This window comes from Pelodiscus sinensis, chromosome 1 (assembly GCF_052426305.1).
Source record: "Pelodiscus sinensis isolate ZL-2025 chromosome 1, ASM5242630v1, whole genome shotgun sequence".
NCBI lineage: Eukaryota > Metazoa > Chordata > Testudines > Trionychidae > Pelodiscus > Pelodiscus sinensis.
The window spans coordinates 343,543,185-343,570,675 of NC_143052.1; the positions used below are offsets into that span (position 1 = coordinate 343,543,185).

General features: G+C 45.3%; 1 protein-coding gene across 5 annotated transcripts in view; it reads right to left on the reverse strand.

Annotated features, from left to right (window-relative positions):
* FCHSD2 (FCH and double SH3 domains 2) overlaps positions 1-24,546 on the reverse strand; it is a 264,319-nt gene extending 239,773 nt beyond the window's left edge. The window contains exons 1-2 of one of the 5 annotated variants that reach the window (XM_075919548.2): positions 24,055-24,546; positions 20,875-20,972 (exon numbers count right to left, since the gene is read on the reverse strand). In XM_075919548.2, coding sequence (XP_075775663.1) covers positions 20,875-20,972; positions 24,055-24,075 — 119 coding nt within the window. In that variant the 5' untranslated portion in view covers positions 24,076-24,546. Of the gene's footprint in view, positions 1-20,874; positions 20,973-22,346; positions 23,620-24,054 lie in introns of those variants that run through there. The other 4 variants (XM_075919550.2, XM_075919549.2, XM_006130860.5 and 1 more) reach the window with 4 other exon arrangements.
* Positions 24,547-27,491: the final 2,945 nt, after the last annotated feature.

Below are 27,491 nucleotides of genomic sequence, written 5' to 3' on the forward strand. Positions count from 1 at the left end.
AGTGGTAGTGGGTGGTGGATCAAAAGCAGCAAGGCTGGAGCAGCCTCTGCCTGCAGCGTGGCAGATGCTCCAACATGGCCATAGCGGGTGGGGGGACTTCTCAAGCGCAGCAGGCTGGAACAGTCCCCCCCTGCCATCCCCATTCAATCAGTTAACCAGTTAAATGTATCCCTTATGTTTGTATGAGACACCTAGCAGTCAGACGACTAAACCCATGAGTCATAAAAGAATATGAATGGAGAATAGGGGTGTTAAAATGCATGTAATTAAGTTAACAGCTGAAAAATTCAGTGAAAAACTCAGGGAGGAAGTCAGCTGTCCAGGAGCCAGTGGATGCAGGGAGCCAGTTTTTAAGCTGGCTCCTTACGCATACCGGCTCCCGCCTGCCCCCTCCCTGCACTGTTTTGTCTATATTAGAGGCAGCAGATGGGGAGGGGGGGGGAACTCCCCAGCAGCCAGTGTATACAGGGAATCAGTGTACAAGCCGGCTCCCAGCAGGTATCAGCAGCCTGCATGTAACTGTGAATGTTAATCAATGAGCCCAAGCTTATGAGTTAACCATGTACACAATAACACTTTCACATCCCTAGTGGAGAGCCCATCAGGAATAGCAAAAGTGACACTGACCAGAATTAATTCAGTGGCTGAGTGGGAAACAGGAGCAGTAGAGGCAGTTCTGGGGGTTGTCTGCTGGCTCAAAAAAACAGCCAGGCATTGGTTTATATTTAGAAGGTTCTCCTAAAAAAAGCCAGAATTCTCCCCTTCCCATGAAGAAGCCACTCATTCTATGGAGTTTCATCAGGACAAGCTTCCCATTCATCAGTGTTGTGTAGGCATGTGGACTTTTCAAGTCCTGACTAGAGATAACAACAAATACATTTCCTCTTGAGACTCCAAAGCTGGACTTGAAACCAGATCAGTAATCCAGATCAGAAAAGTAAGACAAGCATAGTGACATTGCACCATCAAGCGTCTGCAACCTTATGTCAACCTAAAATCCACCCACATTTTTTTAAACTACGGAATACATACTAGTCAAGTGTACATGGATAGCTTATTTTCAGAACCACTTCAGATACTCTGGCTATTGTCACCCATTTAACAGGTAAGCTTCCTGGTGCAGAAAAGTCTATTTCTTCTCTAACCCTGCAGCATTATATACACTATATAAGACATCATTGTTTCTAACATTGATAGTTCTCCAACTCCAGTAGCCATTTTTCAGTACCATGTCAATTAGACTTGCTCCTAACAGGATAGACCCATACATTCAGTATCCCAAGCAACAGTGGGAAATGTCCTTAGCGTAGACAAAGTGCAAGGAGCTGCCAACCCTGCCAGCCTAGAATACAAAAACTGGAACAAAAAACACAGGATCTCTACCAAAACACGAAATCAAACTGGCCTTCATTCATTCCCTTAATAAACAAGAGTGCACTTCTAGACTGAGCCTGTAATGAGGGTAGTGAAAATGAAAAGTGCCTAACATCTTTAGCTTCCAATGAAGTTAGCAGAAGTTGAAGATATTCAGTACTTTGAATGAGTGCTTACATCTTACAGAATCAGTTGCTGGTGGGAAAAAGGAAGAATACTTCTCTGCGCTGTATCATTATTTGTACTATGTATCCTAATTCCTGTAACTGGCTCCCAACCATATTAAATGCTTCAAAGCAGTTTTAACAAACCAAAATAAATATGCTCAGTTGATGGCATTGCACTTTATTATTGTGGATAGTAGGAGCTTTAAGAAGCTAGTAAAATATTTTAAGAAAAAAAGAATTTGTCTTACTATAGCTCCTACAGAGGTCAAGTCCCAAAGTCAATCTATGATGATGGGGATAACAATAATTAGTTAAGTAAAAATCAAGTTTTCTAGTCAAGGCTGAAAATATAGCCAACAGCAAAACATCAGTCTTTAATAGTCTGTTTCATTTTTAGTCATTGCACAACACAACAGCAGAAAAAGTGGCCTGCTCACTAGCTACTAATGGAAAACTACTGAGCTTTCCTACAAGCTGTCCAGGAAACAAATGTCCTAACAACCTCATTTATAATATGTACTAGAATTAAATTTAAATAAAGTTTTCTTATAAAAACTAAAGTTCATGTACAAATAGAAGAATACATTTGATTTTCCCTCCTGTAAACATAACTGTATTTTTCTATTTTTTCCACTTTGGATCAGGAAAAAATGAACTCCAGAATTAACTGTATTTTTCTATTTTTTCCATTTCGGATCAGGAAAAAATGAACTCCGGAATTAACTAAAACTTTGTCAATTAGTTAAAGTTGTAGATACCTACCTGTATTAAATCAGGCAATCCATTATTATTTTATACCAGGTTAGAACAAGAATTTTAAAAAGGACTGTGGTTCATTTCACTGTGCCAAGACTGGCTTGAATAACTACACTGTTGCTATGTTTATATTAAAACTTTTTTTTGCATGCTGCAAACCTAGATTTCCATGCCTAGTACGCAAAATTAATTATTTCAATATATTCTAGCCCTCCTTCAAACAGTTCCAGTGCAAACATCACCAGGCTTTAATTCCTTCAAGAATTTATGTCATTTAATGACAGCCTAATTATAGATAACATATGCTGCAACACTTTAGGCAGAAGAATATTCAGAAGCAATAACATTGCCTTCTGAGGAAGGTTTTGTGGGATGTGTTTTCTCATGTTAGAACACGAAATGGATGATGTTGTACCGAATGAATGATTTTAAATAGGTAGGGCTTGAAAAATATCAATACACACTCATCACTAGTGAAAAAGAATTTCTCTTGTGAGGAAAAAAATGCCATCTATAGCGAAAGAAACAGATTCCAAATTAAGAAAGATAAGTCTTCTCACCACATGGTAAGCTAAAAGCAAAATGAAGCACGCTGTTTCCTGTCTGCTTTCAGCAAGCTCCAGTTCTCTGCTGTTGATCACTTCTCACTTCCCCAAGCACAAGATAATGAAAATTGTTATTATTTGGAATCTATAGGCACAGTGAAACTAACATAAATCTTGTCAATTTCACTCAGCTGCTGCTGCTGGGGAAAAGCTATGAGGAGCTGAGACAAGAAACAGCTATTCACTAGAGAGGACAACCCCTCAGACAAGTTAAATAGTGAAGATACAGCCTTCCTGCTTTGGCACCCAGGAATTTTGAGGAGCAACAGAGTAGCAAAGACAACCCCCCTTGAAGTAGTCAGGAGAGTCTGGGCAGCAATGCAACATGCAGATGAAAAAACTGCTTCTTTCCAGGAGCCATTCCAGGAATGTATTAACTCCTAAAAGCATCTTATAAGCAAAAGATAGAGTCATACAGGATTCAGGAACAACATCCAAGCAGGAAACCCAGCATCACTCATCTTCACATCAGTTGAGAACTGGACATTGGATTTATCACCATATTACCTTTGGAGAGCGGATCCAGCAACATTTGCCTCTGTTTAGAATAATTAGCCCTCTTGCATCTTTTTCAAGACCTATATTTTTCTCAGCTTCTGATTTGCAACACAATATGTAATTCTATGATTGCAAGTTCCTAACATCAGAATATTTTATATGATCTGAGTTGTAACTGCTATTTTACATGCTCTATGTTTAAAATATATAAGAAGCTGCAATTAGTGCTTTCTTTATACTTCAGTAGGTTTGACTCTCAGGCCCAGTTGCCAAAAACCTTATCACACAGCTACCAACAATCCGTGAGATTACAGAAGTGTGGCTGAGTTCCCTGGAGAGTGTGAAGTGTATTCACAGTAAAAGGCTTTTTGCAACTTCATTAAGCACAATGCAATTCAGTACATAAAATGTCATGTTAATATCAGTGGCAACCAGACATCTACAGCTATACCCACGCATTCATAAATTCAGATTCATCTTCTTGAGACCTGTAATGTTCAGTCATACTTAGCCCTGCCACTACAAGACAGCATCACCACTGTATGTATGACTGCAGGTACTCCTTTCCTTGTACCCACCACCAATCAAAAAACCCCAAATCAATTCCTTCTCTAGAACTGGCATGACACATGCTGTCATTACATTGTTCACTCTGCTATTTGCTGTATCTCTTTCCCTTAAGCCTGCATCTGTTTTATCTATTTAGATTATAAAATCTTTGGCACAGGGATTATCTGCTCCATTTGTTCGGTGTCTGGCACAACTGGATCCCATTTCCGGTGGATCGTTAGGCACTAGCAGAACAAACATTATTATTATTATTATTATTATTAATCATAAAAATATCCACTTCTCTTTCTATCACCCCCCCCTCCAGAATCTCTCATCAAACCTCCTGTGCTATCCTCCTCCACCTTTCTGCTCCAAAGTATCTTTTCAAGAATTCCTCACTTCCCCTCCATGAGGAAGGCTACCAGCCTTTACTCCAACTACTCCCCTGTTGTGCATCCATACTACACTCAGAAAGTAAACAATATAGCTGGAGTTGACGTAATTTAAGCCAATCTTGGCACCATCTCCACGGCAGAATGTCAACAGGAGAAATTCTCCTGTCAACTTCCCTTACTCCTTGCAACAGTGAGGAGTACTGGCGCCAACAGGGGCTCCCTCAGCTTTTAATTTAGCATGTCTTTACTACACCCACTACATCAAACATCAGAACATCAACAACTACAGTGTTGATCTTCCTCAAAGTGAAGATGTGGCCTCAGTGGAACACAGGTGGAAAAAAAAGTCCATTGAGGAGATGAGAGAGCAACAGCAGTAGCAAATGCTACATGGAAGAAAAGAGCTCCAGAGGGCAGGGAAGGCCCAAAAGAGGAGCCACTTGGCCAAGAAGGTTGAGTAAATAGACACAAAAGCCTTGTCTCCACAGGAAGAAGAAGTTGTTAACACTGTGAAAATCCTAATGTAATCTACAGATTTAACACATATTAGCTTGTTGAGACAAATCTTTGGAGGAGAGTGGACTTCTAAGAATAGTGAACTGGAACATGGGAGACCAGAACTGGACTGATGGCTGAAAAATGTAGGGTCAAGATTTGATGAACTGGGGGAAGGAATACAAATGAAACACTAATAGAACTGTGTTATGCAGAAATTACAAGTGGAGAATGGATTTGCAGAATGCAAGTATGATGAACTACAGAATGGTTTTACTACAGAATGGAGAAGTGCAAGAAGGATATAAAGTAAAGGAGTGGGGAGGCCAGTCTAAAAGCAAGGGAAGAAAAGTAAAGACAAAAACTCCAAGAACAGAGGACGACAACTGAGATGGAGGAGGTAAATGATTTTATATATTATATATAAGTACATTTCTGGGAAAGTCTCATACTGAAATTAGGGAAATGTGGTCTAGCTGAAATTACTATAAGGTAGGTACAAAACTGGCTGAAAGACCATACTCAAAGAGTACTTATTTGTGAATACATAAACAAAATCCTGCAGGCATCTGTTCTTGGTCCAGTACTGTCAACTTTTCATTAATGACTGATAATGGGCAAGTATGCTTATAAACTTTGCAGAGGGCACTACCTTGAGAACAGGAGTAGAATTCAAAACAACCATAACAATTTGGAAAGCTGATCTGAAATCAACAAGATTAAATTAAAGAAAGATTAGTGCAGAGTAGTATGTATATAAAGGAATAATCAAATGTTCATCTAACCCAATAACTTGATTACACAGGAGTTATTGCTGAAAAGGATCTAGGATTTATAATGGATCACAAACTGAATATGATGTAGATGCATAAAAGGTTAATATACTGGGATTTATTAACAGGAGTACCATATGGCATATTAGGGTACATTAGGAGGAGCACTGCCAGCAGATCTAGAGCAGTGATTTGGGAATAAAGGCCACATCTGGAATACTGTGTCCAATTCTAGGTGTGTCCCCCCCAACTACAGAAAGGATGTGGACGCATTGAAGAGAGTCCAGCGGAGGGCAATCAAAATGATTAGGGGGCTAAAGTACTTGACTTACAAGGATTTGGTCTTATTTAGTCTGCAGAAGAGAAAACTGAGGGGGAAGGGGGGATTTGACAGCAGCCTTCAATTTCTTGAAGGGAGGTTCTGAAGAGGATGAAGAGAGGCTTTTCTCAGTAGTGAGGGATGGCAAAACAAGGAGCAATGATCTCAAGTTACATTGGGAGAGGTCTAGGTTGGCTATTAGGAAAAGCTATTTCACTAGGAGGGTGGTGAAGCACTAGAATGGGTTACCTAGGGAGCTGGTGGAATCTCCATCCCTAGAGGTTTTTAAGTCTCGGCTTGACAAAGCCCTTGCTAGGTTGATTTAGTTGGGATTGGTCCTGCTTTGTGCAGAGGGCTGGACTCGATCTCCTAAGGTCTCTTCCAGCCCTATGATTCTATGAAAGACATGGGGGTAACTGTCCCACTCTGTTGAGCACTGATAAAACCCCAGGTGGAGTATTGTGTCCACTTCTGGACACTACATTAAATTGGAGGGAGCCCAAGAGAGGAACAAAAATGATAAAAAGTTTTAAAAACCTAACATATGAGGAAAGGTTAAAAAACTGGACACTTAGTTTTAGAAAAGACTGAAGTGGAACTTGATGATACTCTTCAAAGATGTTAATAGCTGTTCTAAAGAGGATAGAGATCAATTGTTTGCCATGTCACTAGAAGGTAGGACAAAAATTAATTCCTGTTATTGAAGGTCTCTTAGAACAGGTTAGACAAATACCTGTCAGAGGTGGTCTATGTATACTTGGTCCTGCCTCAATGCAAGGAGGCCCCTTCTAGCCTGACATTGCTATGATTCTATGCAATATGCAACATTTCATGTCAAAATACAGAAAAAAGTATCTATAAACTCCAAGTTCTCAAGTGGCATTTTTTCTTACTTTACTAACAGTAAATGTCAGTTGTTATAGATGGAAATGTTTTTTTCCTTGGTGGATGTCTCAGCGTATACCTCAACCTGTCCAGAACTCAAGTTGTCTTTGAACTAGACATGAAATTCAACTGGAAAGGAATACTGCAGCCACTCAGAACCTGACCCAATTTTGTGTCACCTAGGGCAGCCACGATTTTCACAGGTATGTAGCAAGGAAGCAATTCCTTTTATGTTCCCAGAAACATATGTAAGCATATGAGCAACAGGCAGTCACAAGAGGAGTATAGCCCAAAATGTGTCTTATGTCATGATTACCAAGATCCAGGGATATGGCTACTGTGAGGAGTCCAGGATGAAGGGTATCTAGGGGAATTCATAAGCAATTTAGGTGGACAGGAGAAAGAAGAGAAAACAGAGTGGTAAGAGATTAAGTGTTAAATAAGCAATGAGTTCAGAGGAGATAGGACAGGTAGGCTATAAAGAAAAAAAACATGTGAGCGTAATGCTCTCAAGTCAAAGAGGGAGAACATCTGTGAACACATTTTAAAAAAGGTTTCTGGGTTAAATTATCCATATCTTTGCATCAAAAGTTAGAATAATACAAGGCAAACTGGTTGGGGATCTGCTGGAAAAAATCTGAAGGATTTGAGTCTGAGTGTCTGATGGTTCCTCCTTCGCTTTACATATGGGTAAGTTTGCACATACAAGGATGAAAGCGGAGGGGGATTCTTCTTCTTTTACCTCTGGTGACTACCACCTGGGGACATCTGTAACAGAAAAAGGCAAATCCCAAGGCAACACACAGTTAATATGTTTTATTATAGGCAAACAATGCAGTTTGCTAGCTTCTCTAAACTGGGAGAAGCAAATGTGCTGGCCATGCTGCCTCATCAGAAAAATAGAAAGGGTATAAACTAGTCAGCTTCCTAGCCATAATGAATAGCACTAATTATATTCCCAGCATTGAGAAAAATCTTTATTTCACTTTCCTTTTTCCTAGGCTCTTTTAAAGAGATTCATTCAGATTGTATTTTAGGAATTATAATATAAATTACCTGGGTCTGGTGGCTAGAAAGCGGTGGGCACTCGCTCAGAGAGACTTTGGATCAGATTTTATTGTTGATTTATTTGGGTACATCTACACATCAGGGAAAAGTCGAATTCAGCTACGCAACAGACATAGCTGAAGTTGCATAGGTTAAGTCCAAATAGCTTAATTCGATTTTGGGGCAGTCTATACAGCAGGAAGTTGAACACTCTTCCTTCAACTTCCCTTAATCCTTGCGAAATGAGGGTTACAGGAGTTGGAGTAAGAAGTCCTCCAGCTCAACATTATTTTGAAATAATGGCTTGCTGTGCAGATACATTCTTTGTTATTTCAGAACAACATCAGTTATTCTGAAATAATGCTGCTGTGTAGACATACCCTAAGAAACATACAAGGGGGGCTTTTAGTAGACCAACTTTTGTTTGTGAAAGAAGCTTTTGAGCTAAATAGAGCTCTTCTTCAGGTCTGAGATAGTGTCACAACTGAATACAAAGAATAACAGACAGTTAAGTAGTTAACACATATAGCAAGAGCCCATTCAAGGGGCTGATCTATAGTGATCCTAACAAAGCTCGTGTTTTCTTTTAAAGCAGAGATTCTAGATTCAGACTACCTCACTTCCTTTACTGACCTTTTCACATGGCCTTTGCCTCCCCCAATTCTATCTGATTGATTACAAGACTGTCTATATATGTGTGACAGGCAGCCCCGCCCTGCTCTCAAGCCCAGGGAAACCACCTGGTGAAGAGAGCCCCACCAGGCCCGGGCCCCCCTACCCCTCCTGCCCTGAACCCTGGCAAACGGGGAGCTTGGCAAGAGGACTAGGCTGCAAGGCCGGCATCCGGAGGACTAGGGCAGGAGGCCGTATTTCCCCTAAGAGAGGGGCATTGCACCTGGGGCTAGGCCCAGGTGTGCCGAACTATGCTCCGGATGGGGGTGGCAACCCCAAACCAGGGGGGAGCCCCCCGTCAATGTTTAATAGTCTTGGAAGAATCAGATTTTATTAGTGTCAATTTCAACACCCCCCCCCCCCCCCAAAGGAAAAACAATTTCCATACTTAACTGAAATGTACTGATATCCAAGTGAGGAAAAAAATGCAGCTTTAGTACTTGGAGTTTAAAGATATTTTTCTATATTTTGACATGAAATGTTGACAATTTGTGATTTGACCATTATAAAGCTTTAACGTTTTTATTCTGAACATGTGTCATTAAAGTCTGACTCCGACCCATAATTTCTTGCAATTGTGAAAATGTAAATCAAAGATGTGTAAATGGTTTTAAATGACCACTGGTGATATCTGTCCAACTTATCTAAAAAATTAATTCTCCAAGCTTAACCATAACAAAAAAAATTAATAGTTCGCACTTGTTATTGAAATTCTGTAGTTTCAAATACTTTTTTAATGACATCTCCACAAGGCTCCCTGTGACCTTTAGAGCAATTCGGCCATGCAAGCTGCTTAATGAGCTCCATCCAAGGGCTCAAGGCTGCTGTGCAGAGAGCTATCTGGCTGGGGGGGGGGGGGCACTTCTCCCTCAGCTGCAGAAACTCCCAGACAGAAGGGAAAGGACAGAGGGAGAGAAAGTGGCTGGGAAGGGGTGGGGGGAGGTGAGTTGAAGGGGAGTCCCATCTTCCAGCTGGGTGGCCAGGAGCGGAGAGAGCCATGGCTGCAGAATCCAGCACTCTTTTCCAGCCTCCTAGGCTGGGCAGAGGCGGAGGAGCAGATTGAATATGAGTAGGTCGAGGAAGATTGCGTGGGGGTGCTGGCGGTTCATTTGTGGTGTGTCCTCCCAACTTGAATCGCAGCTGGGATGCAGCTGTTGGTGCCTTCAACTCAGAGGCAGGATTGAACTCCTGCCCTGCTGGGCTGGGGCAGACTTCATGGGGGGGTAGGGGAGGGAAAGAGGGGTGAATGGGTGTTGGTATCTGTACAGTGAGGTGGGAGTGGGAGGGGAGTTTTGGGGTGTCCTGACTTGCTTTTATTTGGGCTGCAGCAAGAGTCAGACCCTCTCTGTCTCAACAAAGCAGCCCTAGCTGGACTCTCCTTGGCTGGGAGGGGAGGGGAAGGGGGGGGGGGGGGGAAAGCAGGTTGCATTAGGCGAGGGGGTGCCAACATTTCTGAAGGGTTATGCTGGCAAGCTGGAGTATGGACGGCATGTGGCTACATGGAAAATGGGGTGCTGCTGTGGAAACTCTGTTGTCTCAATGCATCAGAGGCCACTCAATCCAAGTATATTTTCCCCTTTCTTCTTGAGGCTGGAGTGAGGAGTTGATGTTAATTACCAACTGATCGTGACAATTACAAGATCTGAAATATGCCAGGAAAAATATGAAGGGGAAAAGAATAGCACCCTATTTTCCACTGTTAGACTTGTACAGCAAATAAATGGTAAATTCTCTGCATTTCAAGACCAAAATACTTTTCAGCTAGTATCAGGAGGGAAAGAGGGAGAGCTTGCTTTTGGCCATGTTGAGTTTAACAGGTGGCCATCTGCCTCAATGTTAAAAAGCCTCGGCTAAAATTTAGTTTGTTTGGAGAGAAGGAGATCCCAGAGCAGAGAAGTAAAGAGGGCAGAGAGATTCTGTATTAGCAGATCGTAATGCAAGTTCTGACTTCACTTGTATTGGTGTTTTTCTATTATAAAACATTCAGGCTGTGGATAGACCTAGATCATGACATTTACATGATGAAATTTCAAACAAAGATTACATAGATCTTAATGGCTTAATTATTTTAACAGAATTTTTGGAGTGTTGTAGATATCTGAAAATTCTGTTAATTATTTTTTTAAAAAATCCTGTGTTACCAGTTAATACATGGTAAATTGATAAAACTGGATCCCGTTTATTTGTTTGGTCTTTTAATTAGAGTTGGATTCCAGACTAGGGATGTTAAAATGTATTTATTCAGGTAAACATGTAACCATCAGACTGCAGCGGCTACATGTTTATATGCGGGGGGGGGGGGGGTTCAGCTCCCTCACTACCTGCCTCTGATACAGAGACTATGAGAGGGTATTCAGCAGGCAGCTCTCCATGCATACCAGCTCCCACCTGCCACCCTCCCCCCCACTCCATGCTGCTGCCTGTGATACAGAGGCAGCAGCATGGGGAGTATGGCTGTGTGTGTAACCATGCACGTTAATAGATGTGCCAAGGCTCATCAGGTAATCATTTACATGGTTACACTTTCACATCCCTACTCCAGACAAGTGATTCCCATTAAGTTTTAGAATTTGTCTGGGGAAGGATATTGGCATTAAGACCACATCTTTGCTATCTGGGGGTACGTCTACACTACAGCGCTAATTCGAACTAACGTAGTTCAAATTAATTAATTCGAACTAAGCTAATTCGAACTAATGCGTCTAGAACTAAAAACTAGTTCAAATTAGCGTTTTGCTAATTCAAACTAGCATGTCCACATTAAGTGGACCCTGAACCGGGGTTAAGGCTGGCCGGAAGCAGTGCCGGCAGGGCATCAGAAGAGGACTTAGAGTGTGGAGATGCTGTCTCAGGCTAGCCGAGGGCTGCGCTTAAAGGGTCCCGACCCCCACCCCGGACAGACAGTTCTCAGGGGTGCCCCACTTGCAAACCAGTCCTGGCTTGGAGTGCCCAGAGTGCCCACACTGGGCACATCACAGCACTCGGCCATCAGCCCGGCTGCACTTGCCGCAGGCTGCCATCTGGGGAGAGGGGGCAATTAGGGGGCTGCAGGAGAGCTTCCACCCCCAGAAGCCCGCAGAGCCAGCCCAGTCCTCCCCATCGGGGGCTCGTACCCCATTCCTCCCTCACCTCCTTCCACTTACCCTTCCCTAGCCCCTTTTCTTGATGTACAAAATAAAGGACAATTGTGTTCAAAAATGGAATCTACTTTATTGAACAAAACTGGGGGAGACTGGGAAAAGGAGGTGGGAGAGGGGAAGAGAGAGGCTGGGAGAGGGGAGGGCAACTACAATGATCAGGGGTTGGGAACAGGTCCCATAAGAAGAGAGGCTAAAGAGACTGGGACTTTTCAGCTTAGAAAAGAGGAGACGGAGGGGGGACAGGAGAGAGGTCTCTAAAAGCAGGAGTTGGGTGGAGAGGGTGCATACAGAAAAGTTCTTCATTAGTTCCCATAATAGAAGGACTAGAGGACACCAAAGGAAAGGAATGGGTAGCAGGCTTCAAACTAGTAACAGAAAGTTGTTCTTCACAAAGCAGAGTGTCAACCTGTGGAACTCCTTGCCTGCAGGAGGCTGTGAAGGCTAGAACTAGTACAGAGTTTAAAGGGACGTGAGATCAAGTGACGGAGGTTGGGTCCATGGAGTGCTATTAGCCAGGGGGTAGGAGTGGTGTCCCTGCCCAAGGTTTGTGGAAGGCTGGAGAGGGATGGCACGAGACAAATGGCTTGGTCACTGTCTTCGGTCCATCCCCTCCAAAGTCCCTAGGGTTGGCCGCTGTCGGGAGACAGGCTACTGGGCTAGATGGACCTTTGGTCTGACCCAGTACGGCCATTGTAAGCTCAGGGCTCAGGGTCAGGGGTCTCAGTGGACCCCCTTGATTTTCATGCACACCTGCTCCTGGATGGCCAGGCTGGCAGCTCTCCTGACCTAGATGGCCACTTTCCTGTGCCTCGTGCGGAGATCGTGGACGAGGTCCACGATGTCCGCACTAGCCCAGGCGGGTGCCCGCCTCTTGCGGTCCCAGGCAAGCTCCCGGGAGCCGCCAGCCTGGTCCCGGGAAGAGGGGGAGGGCTGGGGGCATCGGGAGGCTGGCTCGAGCCGTGCCAGGTGCAGGGTCTGCTGGCTGGGTGCTGGCAGGCTTGCACCTGGCACGGGCATCGTAGCCAGCCCGTGCCCCTTTAAGGGGTACAGGGCCGGGAGGGGGGCAGTAGAGTTTCCCTGGTGTTGGCCAGAGTGGCCACCAGGGAAACCTGGGGAGGGCTAGCCTCCCACTAGTTCGAATTAAGGGGCTACACACCCCTTAATTCGAACTAGCTAGTTCGAACTAGGCTTAATCCTCGTAAAATGAGGTTTTCCTAGTTCGAACTAAGCGCTCCGCTAGTTCGAATTAAGTTCAAACTAGCGGAGCGCTAGTGTAGCGCCTATGAAAGTTAGTTCGAACTAATGTCCATTAGTTCGAACTAACTCTGTAGTGTAGACATACCCTGGTATAGTTCTGGCTTTTATGAGTCAATGGATGTACTCTGAAATAGCAAGTAATACGTGTGATGCTAGGTGTTTTGCAGGATGAAGATCTTATTTGCAAACTCTTTGTAGAATAGGCCTGTCTATAAACTTCGAAGCCATATGGAGGTGGTGGAATCTCCCTCTCTGGAGATATTTAAGAACAGGTTAGATAGACAGCTGTCAGGGATGGTGTAGACGGAGCTTGGTCCTGCCTTGAGGGCAGGGGGCTGGACTCGATGACCTCTCGAGGTCCCTTCCAGTCCTATGATTCTATGCCCCCTTCCCAGTCTTCTTTTTCCAAACTAAACAAGCCCAATTTTTTCAGCCTTGACTCACAGCTCATGTTTTCTAGACCTTTAATCATTTTTGTTGCTCTTCTCTAGACCTTCTCCAATTTCTCCATCTTTTTTGAAATGTGGTGCCCAGAACTGGACACAATACTCCAATTGAGAGCTAATCAGTGCAGAGGAGAGCGGGAGAATTATGTCTTACTCAATACTCCTGTTAATTCATCCCAGAATAATGTTTGCTTTTTTTGCAAGAGCATAGCTAGAGTTGACATCCGTAAGTCAAATTTCCATAGCATCCCCATTGAGGGAGGTCAACGCAAGAAACCTTTCCTGTCAACTTCCCTTACTCCTTGCGACCCTGTGGAGTACCAGGGTTGACAAGGGCACCATCAACAATTTATCAAGTCTTTACTAGATCCGCTAGATCAAACTCCAAAAGATCAATTTCTGGAGCGTTGATCTCTGGGTGTGTACTGACAAAGCCAGGAATCAGCAATAAATTTGAGTTCTGGCAAGTCAAGGTGTAAAGTGTCAGCTCCCAACTCTGACATTTGATGGAAGGAAAGTGACACATTCATGAAAGAGATACACTGATAACCTTTTCCAAAAAAATCCAGGCAGTCACTGTGCATTTTTCACCATCCATACATTCATTTTAAACATACACCATCTCTGCTACCCTAATACCACCTCTTCTTCCACAAAGACAACAAAAGCTATGTGGTGATAATGTTATTCAACCAAATTCCATTAAGAGCTAATGCTGAATCAGAGGCACAGTTTTACCACCAAATCTGATCAAAAATTGAAACCAGGCTGCAGTAAGGGAAATGACTGCATACTAGGGACATTGGCTATTGTTTAATAATCATATAACCACACTAAATCTTAGTAGTTACACGATTATTCAATGGTCCCTGGGAGTAGGCCAGCAGCCAGTACACTCCTGGACCCACTCCTGGAGACCTCCCTGCCTCTCCGCACTGCTGCCTCTGTATCAGGGATGTTTAAAAACAGGTTCCCTGCACAGACCAGAGCTTGCCTGCCTCCCTCTGCTGCTACTAATACAGAGGCAGTAGCATGGGACAGTAGCAGCCTCTGTCTGCGGAGGGCCCAAGCTCCCTACAGACAGCAGCTGTGACTGTATCCCACTTGCCCCCATCCTCCCGTGCTGCTGCCTCTGATAAAGCAGACGGCAGCTCCACGAAGAAAAGCCAGTTCTCCCACAAGCACCAGCTCCTGCCTGCCTCCTCCTCCACCCCACTGCCTCTGTTGGAGCAAACACACGCAGAGATGGCTTAAAGCAGGTTTTCCACAAGTATCAGCTCCTGCCTGTCCCTCCCCCTGTGGTGCTGCTTCTGATAGAGGCAGCAACATGTGTGGATCAGGCTAAGGATATTAAGTATCATGTAATTGACTAATAAAATAGTCGATGCATTTCTGCAGTGGCATTTCAAGTGGCAGTGCTGCACGTAGCCCAGGTTCACCGGGGAGTCCATCAGCAGCCCCTGTCTGCAGTACAGATGTTGTGTCAATTAATTGAATGTCAATGGCATTTCCATTGACTACCTGATTAGTCGATAAGAGGATGGGGTGCTCCTGCCACAGCTCTGCACTTCAAATGTAGTAAACACAGTCCCTGCAAAGCAGCCTCTGTCCACAGTGGCACATGCTCGCTGCAGACAGAGGCTACTCCGACCAGACAAGCAGCCCGGCTAGTGCCAGGTCCAGGACCTACTTCCGGTGCAGCTCTGCAATTTAAATGTAGTAAGTATATTTAAATTGCAGAGCCACAGCAGGGATAAGTCCCAGATCTGGTTAGCCCGAACTTAGCCGGACAGCCTTTCCTTATTGACTAATCGAATAGTCAATTACAAATTCTATCAACTACTCAATTAGCCAATTAACTGCATCTTAACATTCCTAATATGCACCCCCCCATTTGCTGCCTCTGATAAAAGCCAGCTCCCCACGAACACTGGACTCTGCAGAGCTGCTCTCCCTACCCTCTGTGCTACTGCCTCTGATAGAGAAGCAGCAGCACGGAGGGTGAGGGGGACAGGTGAAAGCTGGTACATGTGAAAAGCCGGCTTTCAAGTCAGCTCCCCACGCATATCAGCTCCCGTGGATCTGCCTGCCATAAGGATGTTAAGGACTAGTCGACTAGATGCTTCTCCCCCACGGCTTGCTTAGGCTTACCGGGTAGTAGACTACTCGCTTATTTCCCTTGTTGGTGGACTCTCTCTCTTCATGGTAAATGGCCTCACGGATTTTATCAATCATCATGCAGATGCTGGGCAATCCGCCTCCGCCAATTCTGTGGCAGAGCTGCTGTTTATTGTCCATCAAAGGCAAGATTCCTATGCCACTGTGTCCTGAAGGGAACCATTGCTGCACAAAGGCAGGCCACAGAAAGGTCAGGATGGAAGCCACAGTCTCACAGAAGACTCTCCCTTTCTTCCCGTCTCACCCTCGCTTCTCTACTCACCCTCAACAACAAAATATCTTCCAGGATAAGCACAGCCTATGGAAAATATATGGACAATTCCGCGTAGGGTTCCCTAAAGTGCTGGCTCTCCCCAAGACATACCTGGCCAGACCACACCAATGAATTCCCTTGTCCATAGTGGTCACCATTTTGTTAGTCTTCATGCGCTCGCCTTAGGACAGCCTGTCAGTGATAGGTATGTGAACAGTATTTGTATTTCAGCTGGGTACTGTCTGTGCTCTGTTTAGTGTTAAGAAGGGTCCCTTTGTAAAATATTGCATTTTGGCTTCACATATTTAATCCTGGGATCCCAGCCCTCCTTGTTATTGTCAGCTCCACAGCTGCACAGGGCAAGGAAGCAACCTTGAAAAAATAAAGATGACTTGATGTGAGAAGTTATGCTTCAGGCTGCTGTTGAAAAGAATGAATTGAAGCACTAACCCCCAAGACAAAGCTTTGGAGCAACTCTTAAACATTATAGAGCACCAAATCGACATGCTCCAGGTGCTGATAGCACTGCAGACGGAGCAGCTCTGCAACCACCCCCTCCTGCAGTTGCTGTGTCAAAACTGTTTTCCATGCAGCCCCGTCTCAGTACCACCACATTTTAGCCACCATCCTGTCCCCAGTTGGCACCTGCTGTACTCCATACTGCCTCCTTCACCTTCCAGCTCTGCAGACTCCTACAGGCACCCAAAGCATTCAACCCCTGTTCCCATGCAGTTGAGCCCTGCTGAATTGCAGCACCCCACTGCACAGCACATCAGACAGCAGGGCTGCACATTTGCTCAGTGATGCATGGCATGCTCTCAGCACATCTTTCCAGGTGACCACACCTGTTCCATGGACCAGGAGACCCCCTACTTGGAACCACACCAAGGCACTGGACTTCATAACATCTGTAAATGTACCGGGGCCTTGCTCCTCGTTTCCCCCACCCCTCCGCTTCCTCCACACACACTACAGATCTGTCATGCTGCATGTGTTTTCTACTTGTTATTTTAATAATGAAATTCTTGAGTTTGCAAGCAATCTTTATTCCCTTATATGTAAGCAAGCATGCACACACCAGCAAAGTATCGGCATTTTTGTATTAAGCGCATCATATGAACCCATCAGCATCACAGCCACTGCACTCCTATGCATGACAACAAATATTATCAGCATTAAATTGTTTCCTTCTTAAAGCATCCCTCATCCTTATGGTCCTGTGCAGTGCTCCTCTAATAGCCCTGGTCTCAGGTTGCTCCTCCAAGCCAGAGGTGGGGAACCATTTTTGGCTCGGGGCTCTAACCCACAGAAAAAATCAGTTGGAGGGGCCACACACAAGTGAGAAGCAAAAACCCTCAGTGATGTGGCCCTCAATTGAGAAGGATAAAGACACTTCCTCGCACACTAGAGCCTGGGGGGGTTCCAGGATAGCAGATTTTGTGCGCTCCAACCCTTTGAAGGGATGGCAGGGGGGCTGGAGCACCAGCACAGGCTCCCCAATGCTGGGGGGTGCCCCAAAACTTGGGGGCCAGTTCCAGGCAAGCCAGGGGCCACATCCAGCCCCCAAGCGTTAGGTTCCCGACTGCTGCTCAAGGCAGAGCCAGTCCTGACTGAAGTTTTCATCATTCCTTTCGCAAATATTACGGCAGGTAAAACATATGGCCATAACCATAGGGATGTTGTTATTGACCAGATCCAGCTTCCCATACAATCGTTGCCAGTTGGCTTTTAAATAGTCAAACGCCCCAGTTATTCTGTACCTGCTCAGCCTGTTGCTGTGCGGCTCCTTGTTGTTATCAAGGCTCCCAGTGTATAGCTTCGTGAGCCATGGCAGTAAGGGATAAGCATGATCTCCACTGATCACAGTGAGCATTTCAACTTCCCCTACAGTGATCTTCTGATCTGGGAAAAAAGTCTCCACTTGAAGACTCGAACAAGCCAGTGTTCTGAAAGATGTGTGTCATGCATCTTGCTAACCTGCATTCATGTCCATAGAACACCCACAGTGATCCACAAACTCCTGAAGAACCAGGGAGAAATACCCCTTCTGATTAATCAAAAGACAGGACTATGCAGCACTTTAAAGACTAACAAGATGGTTTATTAGGTGATGAGATTTCATGGGCCAGACCCACTTCCTCAGATCAAATTGTGGAAGAAAATTGGCACCACCATGTATACCAAAGGGATACAATAAAAAAAGTGAACACATAAAACTGATAAATCAGATTTTAGAACAGAGGGAACGGTGAAGGGGGGAGGTTAGTGTCTGAGATAATATTAGGGGTGATAATTGGGGAAGCTAGTTAACATCTTTGTTAAAGCACATTTGTAAAGTGTCAAATTTAAGCATGAATGACAGTTTCCCTTTGAAGCAGGATACATGTAGTTAGGTCGTTGAGACAATGTACTCTGATTAATGTACTCAAAAGGTAGTTGATCTGGTGCTAGAATTGGAATATGCAGGTTATCTATCGCTACTTCACAGTTAGGGGAAACTCATCTGTGCAAAGCCTCTCACAATGTCACGCATACTGCCAAGATTCAATCTTTCAGAGCAGAACCCAACTGACAGCCCTGCATGTATTTCCATCAACAAATACAATTGTCAACTTTCTAACTCCAAACTAATTGAAAACCGATCAGTAGTTGTCTGGAGCAACCAGCTTCCACAGTGCAATCATCGCGTGCTTCTTGACAGAAAGGGCAGCTCTCATTCTTGTGTCCTTGCATCTCAAGACCAGGGCAAGCACATCACTGTCAAGTTCTGCAGCTTGTCATCTCAGACTTGTATGAAAATGTGACCCCACCATTCAGTTCTGTTTAATACCACTTTTGTACTCATTCCACTGTTGTCAGCATCTCTGTGAATGCCACAAAAAAATCTCATGTCATAGGTACTATGCTTGCTCAATGTCTGACTCAGCATCATTTTGCAGCTTAAGGAATAACTCCACTGCCATTCATGACGTGTTAGGGAGACCTATCAGCATTTTCTTCAACAGATCAGGATCCATTCCTGCAGATCGAGAAGACAGAATGCGCAGCACAACAGCCATCGAAAGATGGCGTCAAATGTGTATGGAAGCAGAGGGACTGCTGGCATGCAAAGTGATGCACCATGGGTCTTTGGAACAGGGCCCAGGATGCATCACAACGAGCCCATAAGCATCAGAAGGTGCTATAGCTGCTCAGAGTGCACCTCCCCCACACACACACATTTGTGCAAATGCCACAAGTATGGTCACATTACTGCACTGGCAGTTGACAGTGTGGACACGTAACAGAGTTTTCATGGTTGCACTCTGTGAGCAGCACTGTAATTGACAGCACTTTACATCTGCCAGTGTACACAAAGCCTGCAGTAGGTGACTCTGAATTTCCAAAATGTTACAGAAGAAAAAATCCTGAACAAAAGCCTTGAGGGACTGACAGCTTTTTGGTTTGCATTTAGTAAATTGTACCTGCAATATTTAGTATTCTTTTAGATATCCTCTGCCACCACATTTTCATTTGCAAAACACACCCTGACTTTCAATCCTGCATCACCATACTTCAGAATTCTTCCAGAAATCAATGTCTGCTGGAATATGCAACGTTCACAGTTGATGTTATAACCAAAGCAATTTTGGCGTTCAAACAAAGCCCCTTATTCACTTCATTTGATATTCCAACAGATACTTGAAATGACAGATCAATCACTGGATGTTTAAAGAATGTTTAATCTGAAAATCTATGCATGCAAATGCATGCAGACTTTTAATTCAAGATTCTTAATTGTAACACTAACATTTTAAAAATTATATCAATTCAAGAAAACATTTTAATCCAAACTTTCGCCTGCTCTCTCCCAACTTTTTTGTAGCTACAGATAAGATTATGATGTTTCAACAGAGAACAAGCATAAATGCCTGACCTATAAACCCCGGAAAATAAGGTTGTATAAAGGAAATGCTGACAGAACCTGAACTAAAGCAACACTATCAGGTACTGATGTAACAGAATTAAGTTCCTATCTATAGGAAAAAAGTCCTTGCATACCAATATGCTACTCATTAACCAGTATTTACTTTGCAAATATTATAGCACCACTACTTGTAAGAAAACAGTTGTGGTGCTCTTTCCATATACAAGCTTGTTTCACTAACCATGAAAGAGAGATTCAGATAAAGATGGAAAGTGCATGCATTTCTGGATCTGATAAGTTTTATTGACATGGGATTTAAGAAGACTGACAAACTATATGAATTTCACAGCATTCTAATCTCTGGTGAAGACAGATCTTTGAGTTGCAACTTCACTTGATCTCTACCGATGAGTAATCTTACTAGATTTTCAGTTACTGCATGAAGTAAAAGGTACCAAAAGGACAGCAACAGATACATTGATGTCACTTGAGTAAGTCACAGCAAGGCCACTATAGAACGTGACAGTTTCTAAACCAGGTTAGTGATTCATTCTCCACATAATTCCAGGTGCCCATTAGTTCCCAGTGATGCTTTGATCATAAAATACATACACATTAAAGACAAACATTCACATTATATAAATAACGAAACTGCCATTTGAAACACGTAGTACTCTTCTACTGATTTCAATGTCCAATGTTATGTAAAAAAGGGTTTTATAAGTATTAATGCAAGTACTTTTACTTTTGTTTTCTGCACAAAACATTAAATCCATGTAGTGAATGCAGTTTAAAATGTCCTATAGCTAACTATAAAATTACTAGTATCACAAAAATATTTGTTTAAATGTTTTTAACACTAGGGGCATCGCATACCCAGTAGACTTGAACTGTAAGTCTATTCCAAAGAAAAACAGTGTTACGCTTTCTAGATTTGTTCATGACACATTTGTACACTTGCCCCTTTGAAGTGGAGGAAAAAAAACTACTTGCATTGTGTTAGTCCCAGTTATTTCCAGCTGTGTCCAAATTTATCAGTCTAAAAGCAGGAAATCCAAGAGGAAATTCCATCGTCAGTTCCCGGTATTTTGTAACCGAAATGGTCTTCCAAAAGGAGATCCTACAGGAATTTGGTGGCATTTTCTGTAACCTTACCTCATGTCTTCAAGTAGATCACATTCTCCCTGATGCTTGGCCTGAAGCTTTGTCATCTGCTCAATTTGAATGTTTTTTAACTCTTGTGTAACTTTCACCTAGAAAGAGAGACAGATCACACACACTTTATGGAAGAATACTGATAGAAATGTAGCCGTGTTAGTCTGGGGTAGCTGAAGCAAAATACAGGACAATGTAGCACTTTAAAGACTAACAAGATGGTTTATTAGATGATGAGCTTTCGTGGGCCAGACCCACTTCCTCAGATCAAATAGTGGAAGGAAATAGTCACAACCATATATACCAAAGGATACAATTAAAAAAATGAACACACATGAAAAGGACAAATCACATTGTGATTTGGTATATATGGTTGTGACTATTTCCTTCCACTATTTGATCTGAGGAAGTGGGTCTGGCCCACGAAAGCTCATCATCTAATAAACCATCTTGTTAGTCTTTAAAGTGCTTCATTGTCCCGCATTTTACTTTATGGAAGGTCTAGCTGTCATTTTGGGGGAGAAGGGGGTATATTTGATTTCCTTCATTTAAACTGACCATCCAGAATACATAAATTAAACATTTTCTCACACATTTTATGTAGGGTCTCGCTGTCATTTCAGGGGGAAATATTTGATATCCTTCATGTCCATCAGACCACAAATTAAATATTTTCAGTATGTGTAAACCTGTTTTGTTTGGTTAACAAACCTATGAACCTACCTAAACCAAAGAATGACTTTACCATATACTGTTTGGATCTAACCCTGTAATGCCTGCATTTCATACATCAAGCATCTCAGAGCTGTGCCCTGCTGTTAAATACACACATTTTCTTCTTCCAAGCTTCTGAGGATAAACCTGCCTACACAACAAAAGAGGTTCAGGTTGAAACAAAGAAGAGAGTTGGTGGAAGAAGTAATTTACTGCACATTTAACACTTACTAAAAACAATTTACACAATCATGAAATGTGCATTTATTAAACACTCCTACTATGCTTTCATAAACAAGCTGCCTTTAAGACACAGTCCTGTAGTTGCTAGTATCAGATCAGAAGTCTCTCTCCTTTACACTACAACTTGAGAAAGGTTATACTTTTTCTAATATCAGCACAATATACCATCTGTATATTTTTAACCTTATGGCAGCAAGATTTCAGTAGCGTAGGAACCAGAGTGATCATTGGCAGCATGATAGGGAGGCGGGGGGAATTTGTGGTGATAAACATTAACCACAGAAAAGGTCTAACTTGGCCACAGAAACATAGATTTTTAAAATCAAGAGATCTTGGCATTTAGCACTCATTTAGATAAATCTATCTCTGTTGCAACCCAAAAAAGAAATATCATCCATGCACCTAAAAATGTGATACATGCATGAAGAAGGAAATATATAACAATTTCTGCTACGGGGGAGGGGAAGAGAGAAAGATAGGGAGAAGATGAAGGAAAGGATCTGCCATAAACCTACCGATTCTCTCAAAGCAAAACAATTGTCCACATCTCATCTGCTAGAGCTCTCACATATAAAATCCAAAAACCAAAAATAATCCCCCAGCAACAAGAACCCCCAAACCTAGCACTACAGCAAGCCAAGTTTTTACCACAACTTCTTACAAGATATAGCTAAACATACATACCCTATGCTCTAGTCAAGCAGAAAAAGGATTTAGGGCTTTTAAAAACAATGCAAATGTTGAAATCTAGACAATGTAAATAAAATTCCATGTCTAAATACAAGAAGCAAAGCAAGCACACATGTAATATAAATGAAATGCCAAATGCAAACTAAAATCCCATGAATCATAAATAAAAATCCTTCAAAGGAAGCACAGACTATCTGCACAACAGAGGAAGAGATGCTATAAGTCTTCAGAGAAGGAGATCAAGTCATCCCTCAGTAGCTGGACGTCTAGAGCAGCAAAGGAGCCCAAAGAATGACAAGAGATGGACAAGCAGCAGCCTTTTGTTTACACAACCAAATCATCCCCTTCCAATTACCCTCATCCTCATGCAACACCCTTCATATAGGCAGCCACAAAGCATTCCCCACATACACAATTAACTTTCTCTATTCCACTCCATACATACCTCCTTCTACTCTCAATCTCTTTTCACAAAAGAACCCTCTCAACTCCAATCTATATAATTTCAACCCTCCACAGCAACATACAGCAAATAATCATCTGTCATGTTGAAAACTACTCCAATCCCTACCTATCATACCAACAAACAACCCCTTCTCCAGACAACCATCAAAGCAGAAGTGCCCCACTCCAACAACCCTATCTATACAATCTAACCCCCGGTGCTCTATCACCTCAGTATATCAACAAAAACCATTTCCTATCCTAGCCCCTCCTTCACCCCAGACAGACAACTCCAAATCCCCTCTTCTCCAGCATAAATCCATACAACCCACAAGCACTCAAACCTTTTCAATACACTTCCAACCTAATACAAGCCAAGCCCTACACTAACCCTTAAATACAGATAAGCCCATATTTTTACACACCCCAACCAACCTCTCTACTTGCTAACAACCCCCAACTCCTCCCAACCTAAACATGAACTGCAACACCAACACCACACCTCCCAATACACTAACCCCTACACCCTCAGTGTACAGCTTATGCCTCCACCCCAATCAAGTCAGAGCCACTCCACACCAACACCACCAGTACAACCAGTGCCACCTAACACCCACAATACCTCAAACCACAATACATTCAAAACCTTAAACCACCACCCCCACCTCCAGTGGAGCCAGTACCTCAATCCCTGAATCCCACGTCAGTCAACACCCGCTACAACAGCCACCGCGCACACCCCCCCCCCCCACTGCGGCCAGTGCCACCCCCCTAGGCGCACACACCCCCCACTGCGGCCAGTGCCACTCCCCCCCCCCACACACCCCGTTACAGCCAGTGCCCCCCCCCCCACACTCACACCGTTAGGGCAAGTGCCATGCACCCCGCTACGGCTCGTATCACACACACGCACCCCGCTGCGGCCAGTGACACCCCCCCCCCCCCCACGCACCCCGCTGCGGCCAGTCCCCCACCCCTAGCCCGCCGCCCCAGTGCGGCCAATTCGGCCGACGCCCCTCCCCCCCGTACAACCCGCGCCCCCCCCCCACTCCGCTCCGGCCCGCCCCAGCCGATCCCCGCGGCTCCCACCTTCCTCGGCGGGGGCTGCATGGCGCTGCCGTCGCTCTCCGCATCAATCCCCGCTCAGCAGCGGGACGCGGCCCGGCGGCGGCGGGGCGGGGGGAGGAGGAGGAGCCGGCGCCGGGATGCTGCGGGGGGAGGGGGAGCGCGGCTGCCGGCGGGGGCGGCTCCGGCGGGCAGGGGGCTCCCTCACGCGCACTCCATGGCCCCGCGCCGAGGCTCCGAGAGCGGCTCTGGGAGGCGGAGGCCAGCGGCGAGTCCCGGCCCGGGGGAGGGAGCGCGGCGAAGGCGGGGGCGTCGGTCCCTGAGCCAGCCCCAAGCCCCGGCGAGAGAGGGAAGGCGGCTCCTCAGCGCCCCGACGCGGCCGCCGGGGGCGGGGGGAAGCGCTCCCTGAGGGAGGCGAGTGGGGAAATGGCGCCCCAGCGCGGCCGAGGCCCCTGCTAGCGGCGGCGGCCGAGGCCCCTCCCCCCACAGACAGCAATCCGCCCGGCCAGCTAGACCGGCCAAAACCATAGAGAGGTGGGTGGGACGGACACGTCCCCTCCTGGGGGGGCGGGGCTTAGCGACTAGCACGCGAGAGACGAGGGGAGGGGGCGCGGCTGCGGGATGGGGCTTGCACGTGCGGCTGGCGCGCGCAGGCCTCGGCTGGGCTTGCCTGGGGGCTGCACGTGCGGCTGGCGCGCGCGCGGGGCTGGGACTGCAGCGCCTGGGCGGAGGAGCTGAAGTCGTAGCAGCACCGGGAGGGGGAGCAGATGCAGCACCTGAGTGGCTGAGCTGCAGACGTAGCTAGCAAGGAAGGGAGGAGCCGAATAGGCAGGCTGCAGCTCCTGGGGTGGGGTGTCCACTGAAATGGCCCACCGCCCCCTCCTGGTGATGGGCTGTGACAGGTGTGACTCCCCTCGTTCTTCTCCCTCCTCCCCCCCGCAAAGTGGCAGGGAGGGGAGCGGCAATAGGCACTTGCTCACTTCGGACCAAACTACCAAACTCAGCAAGTGGCGCTGCCCTTTGTCCGCTGGTGGTGACCCGAGTTTGCCTGGAGGCGGGTGCGCTCAGCTGCACAAAAATAGAGCTCATCCCTTGTCCAGTGAGCTTCCAGGTTAAAGAGAGATGCCTAGAATGCTGACCCTGGACCCATTTCTGGGCTCCATCTTCTGGAGGAGGAGCTGTCTACTTCCAAAGTCAGCCTTAGTACATCTGAATTGTTGGGGGAATCGTTCCTGTTCTTTCACCCTCTCGGATGTCGTGTGAGGTGTGGTGGTGTCTGCTACGTTAGTAATTTTTCATTTTTGCCAAAGCCCTTTGGGCACTGTTCATACTTTTCCCATGAATCAATAAAGAGAAATGGTCATGATCTGTGTAGTTCTGCTGCAGCAGTTCTGAATTGCAGATGTCAAAAAGAGTTGTACAGGCAGTCCCCGGGTTACGTACAAGATAGGGACTGTAGGTTTGTTCTTAAGTTGAATTTGTATGTAAGTCGGAACTGGCGTCCAGATTCAGTCGCTGTTGAAACTGACCAGCGGCTGACTACAGGAAGCCCGAGGCAGAGCTGCTCTGCCCCGGGCTTCCTGGAATCAGCCGCTGATTAGTTATAACAGCGGCTGAATCTGGACGCCTGGGACAGAGCAGCTGGGGCGCTGCCGGGTAGGTCCCCGCAGCGCCGCACCTCGGTCAGTTTCAGCAGCGGCTGACTTGGGGATGCCTGGGGCAGAGCAGCTGGGGTGCTGCTGGGTTGGTCCAGTAGCGCTGAGGAGCGGCGCTGTGGGACCAACCTGGCAGCACCCCAGCTGCTCTACCCCAGGTGTCGGCGAGAAAAGCCTGGTCTGCTGGAGGGGGGGCGCACTAGCTGCACCCACCCCCCCCCCAGCAGACCAGGGAGACGCGGAGCGGCTTTTCTCGCCGCGGAGGACACGGGCAGTGGGACTGCCCAGACACACCGCGGTCCCGCCGCCCGCGTCCTCTGTGGCGAGAAAAGCCTGGTCTCCTGGGGGGGGCACACTAGCTGCGGAGGACGCGGGCGGCGGGACCAGCAGACCAGGGAGACGCGGGCGGTGGGACCGCCGAGACGCGCCCTGGTCCCGCCGCCCGCGTCCTCCGTGGCTTTGCTCCGCATCTCCCTGGTCTGCTGGAGGCCCCCTTTTCTCGCCGCGGAGGACGCAGGCGGCGGGACCGCGGCGCGTCTGGGCGGTCCCGCCGCCCGCGTCCTCCACGGCGAGAAAAGCCCCATTCGTATGTAGGGATCCGACGTAAGTCAGATCCACGTAACTCAGGGACTGGCTGTATTCATTTTATTCAGCTACTAGACACCATCCTTCAAGGTGCTGAGTGCCTTCAAATCCCAGGTTAATCAGGAGTAGGGATATTAAATTGCGGTTACCAAGTTAATTGGACAGTTGATACAATTTGTATTGCTTTACACCTCTGATAGAAGCAGCAAGAGGGGGAAGTGGCTAGTCAGTCACTACTTGGCTATCGGATAAGCTTATGCTTAGTTGACTAGTCACTTACATCGCTAATCAGGATGAAGCCCTAAGGTGGCCTGTTTCTGTGCTTCTTCTAACATGGGCTCTGACTTTTTATTGACATTACTTCTTGCTTCCTGGAGACAGCACCTGAGGATGCTGCCAAGTTGGTTAGTTTGTGGTACTGTAAAAGTTTACTTTGGATGTCAGTTTTGTCATTCATTAAACATTTTCCTCTTTCTGATTTAGTTAAGATCATTCATACAATGTCAACTTCGACGTCTTCTGACTTAGTGCTTTTCTTTGCAACCCCTTGATGATTTTGTACATTTTGGGATAGAGAATTACACTTTAATAGTTGTTACTTAAATTTGAAAAAATACAGTAAAAATATTGAATGATGGGCACTTTTCAATGAACTATTCATGGCAGAGTATTACATAAGTTTCAAAGTGGGAGGATCTGATTATTATGAATGTAAGTTGGCAGTAAACTTAACACGAATGCACTTTGATCGCTGGGTCTGACTTCATTTATCATATTAGATCTGATGACATGAAGAGCCCAATGAAATGCAGGAAATATATATGTGCATTTTGTGAAAAACTTGCTTTGAATCTTGTTCCACTAACTTCACTAAGGCTCTTGCCAGTCTCTATGGAATTCCTTGCCTCACTGTTTCCACTCTGCTGAAGTTTAATTTCTATTTCAGGTTTCTTTATTTATGAAGTGGGTTATTCCTACTCAAAGTTGACACTGTTATAACATCTAATTAATAGCCTAGTGTATCTTGATTTTTAAATAGAAGTAATCTGTGTCTTTAGAATTACTAATAACTCAAATGGAAATATTTACTTAGTATTGTTAGTAAGGGAATTAGCTTTAGTAAAACTACCATGCATCAGTTTGTGATGTTAATGTGCTGGCTGAACACTGCATTTCACTGTAGTTAAACTGCTGCATGTCATAGTACAGACCTTTAATGAC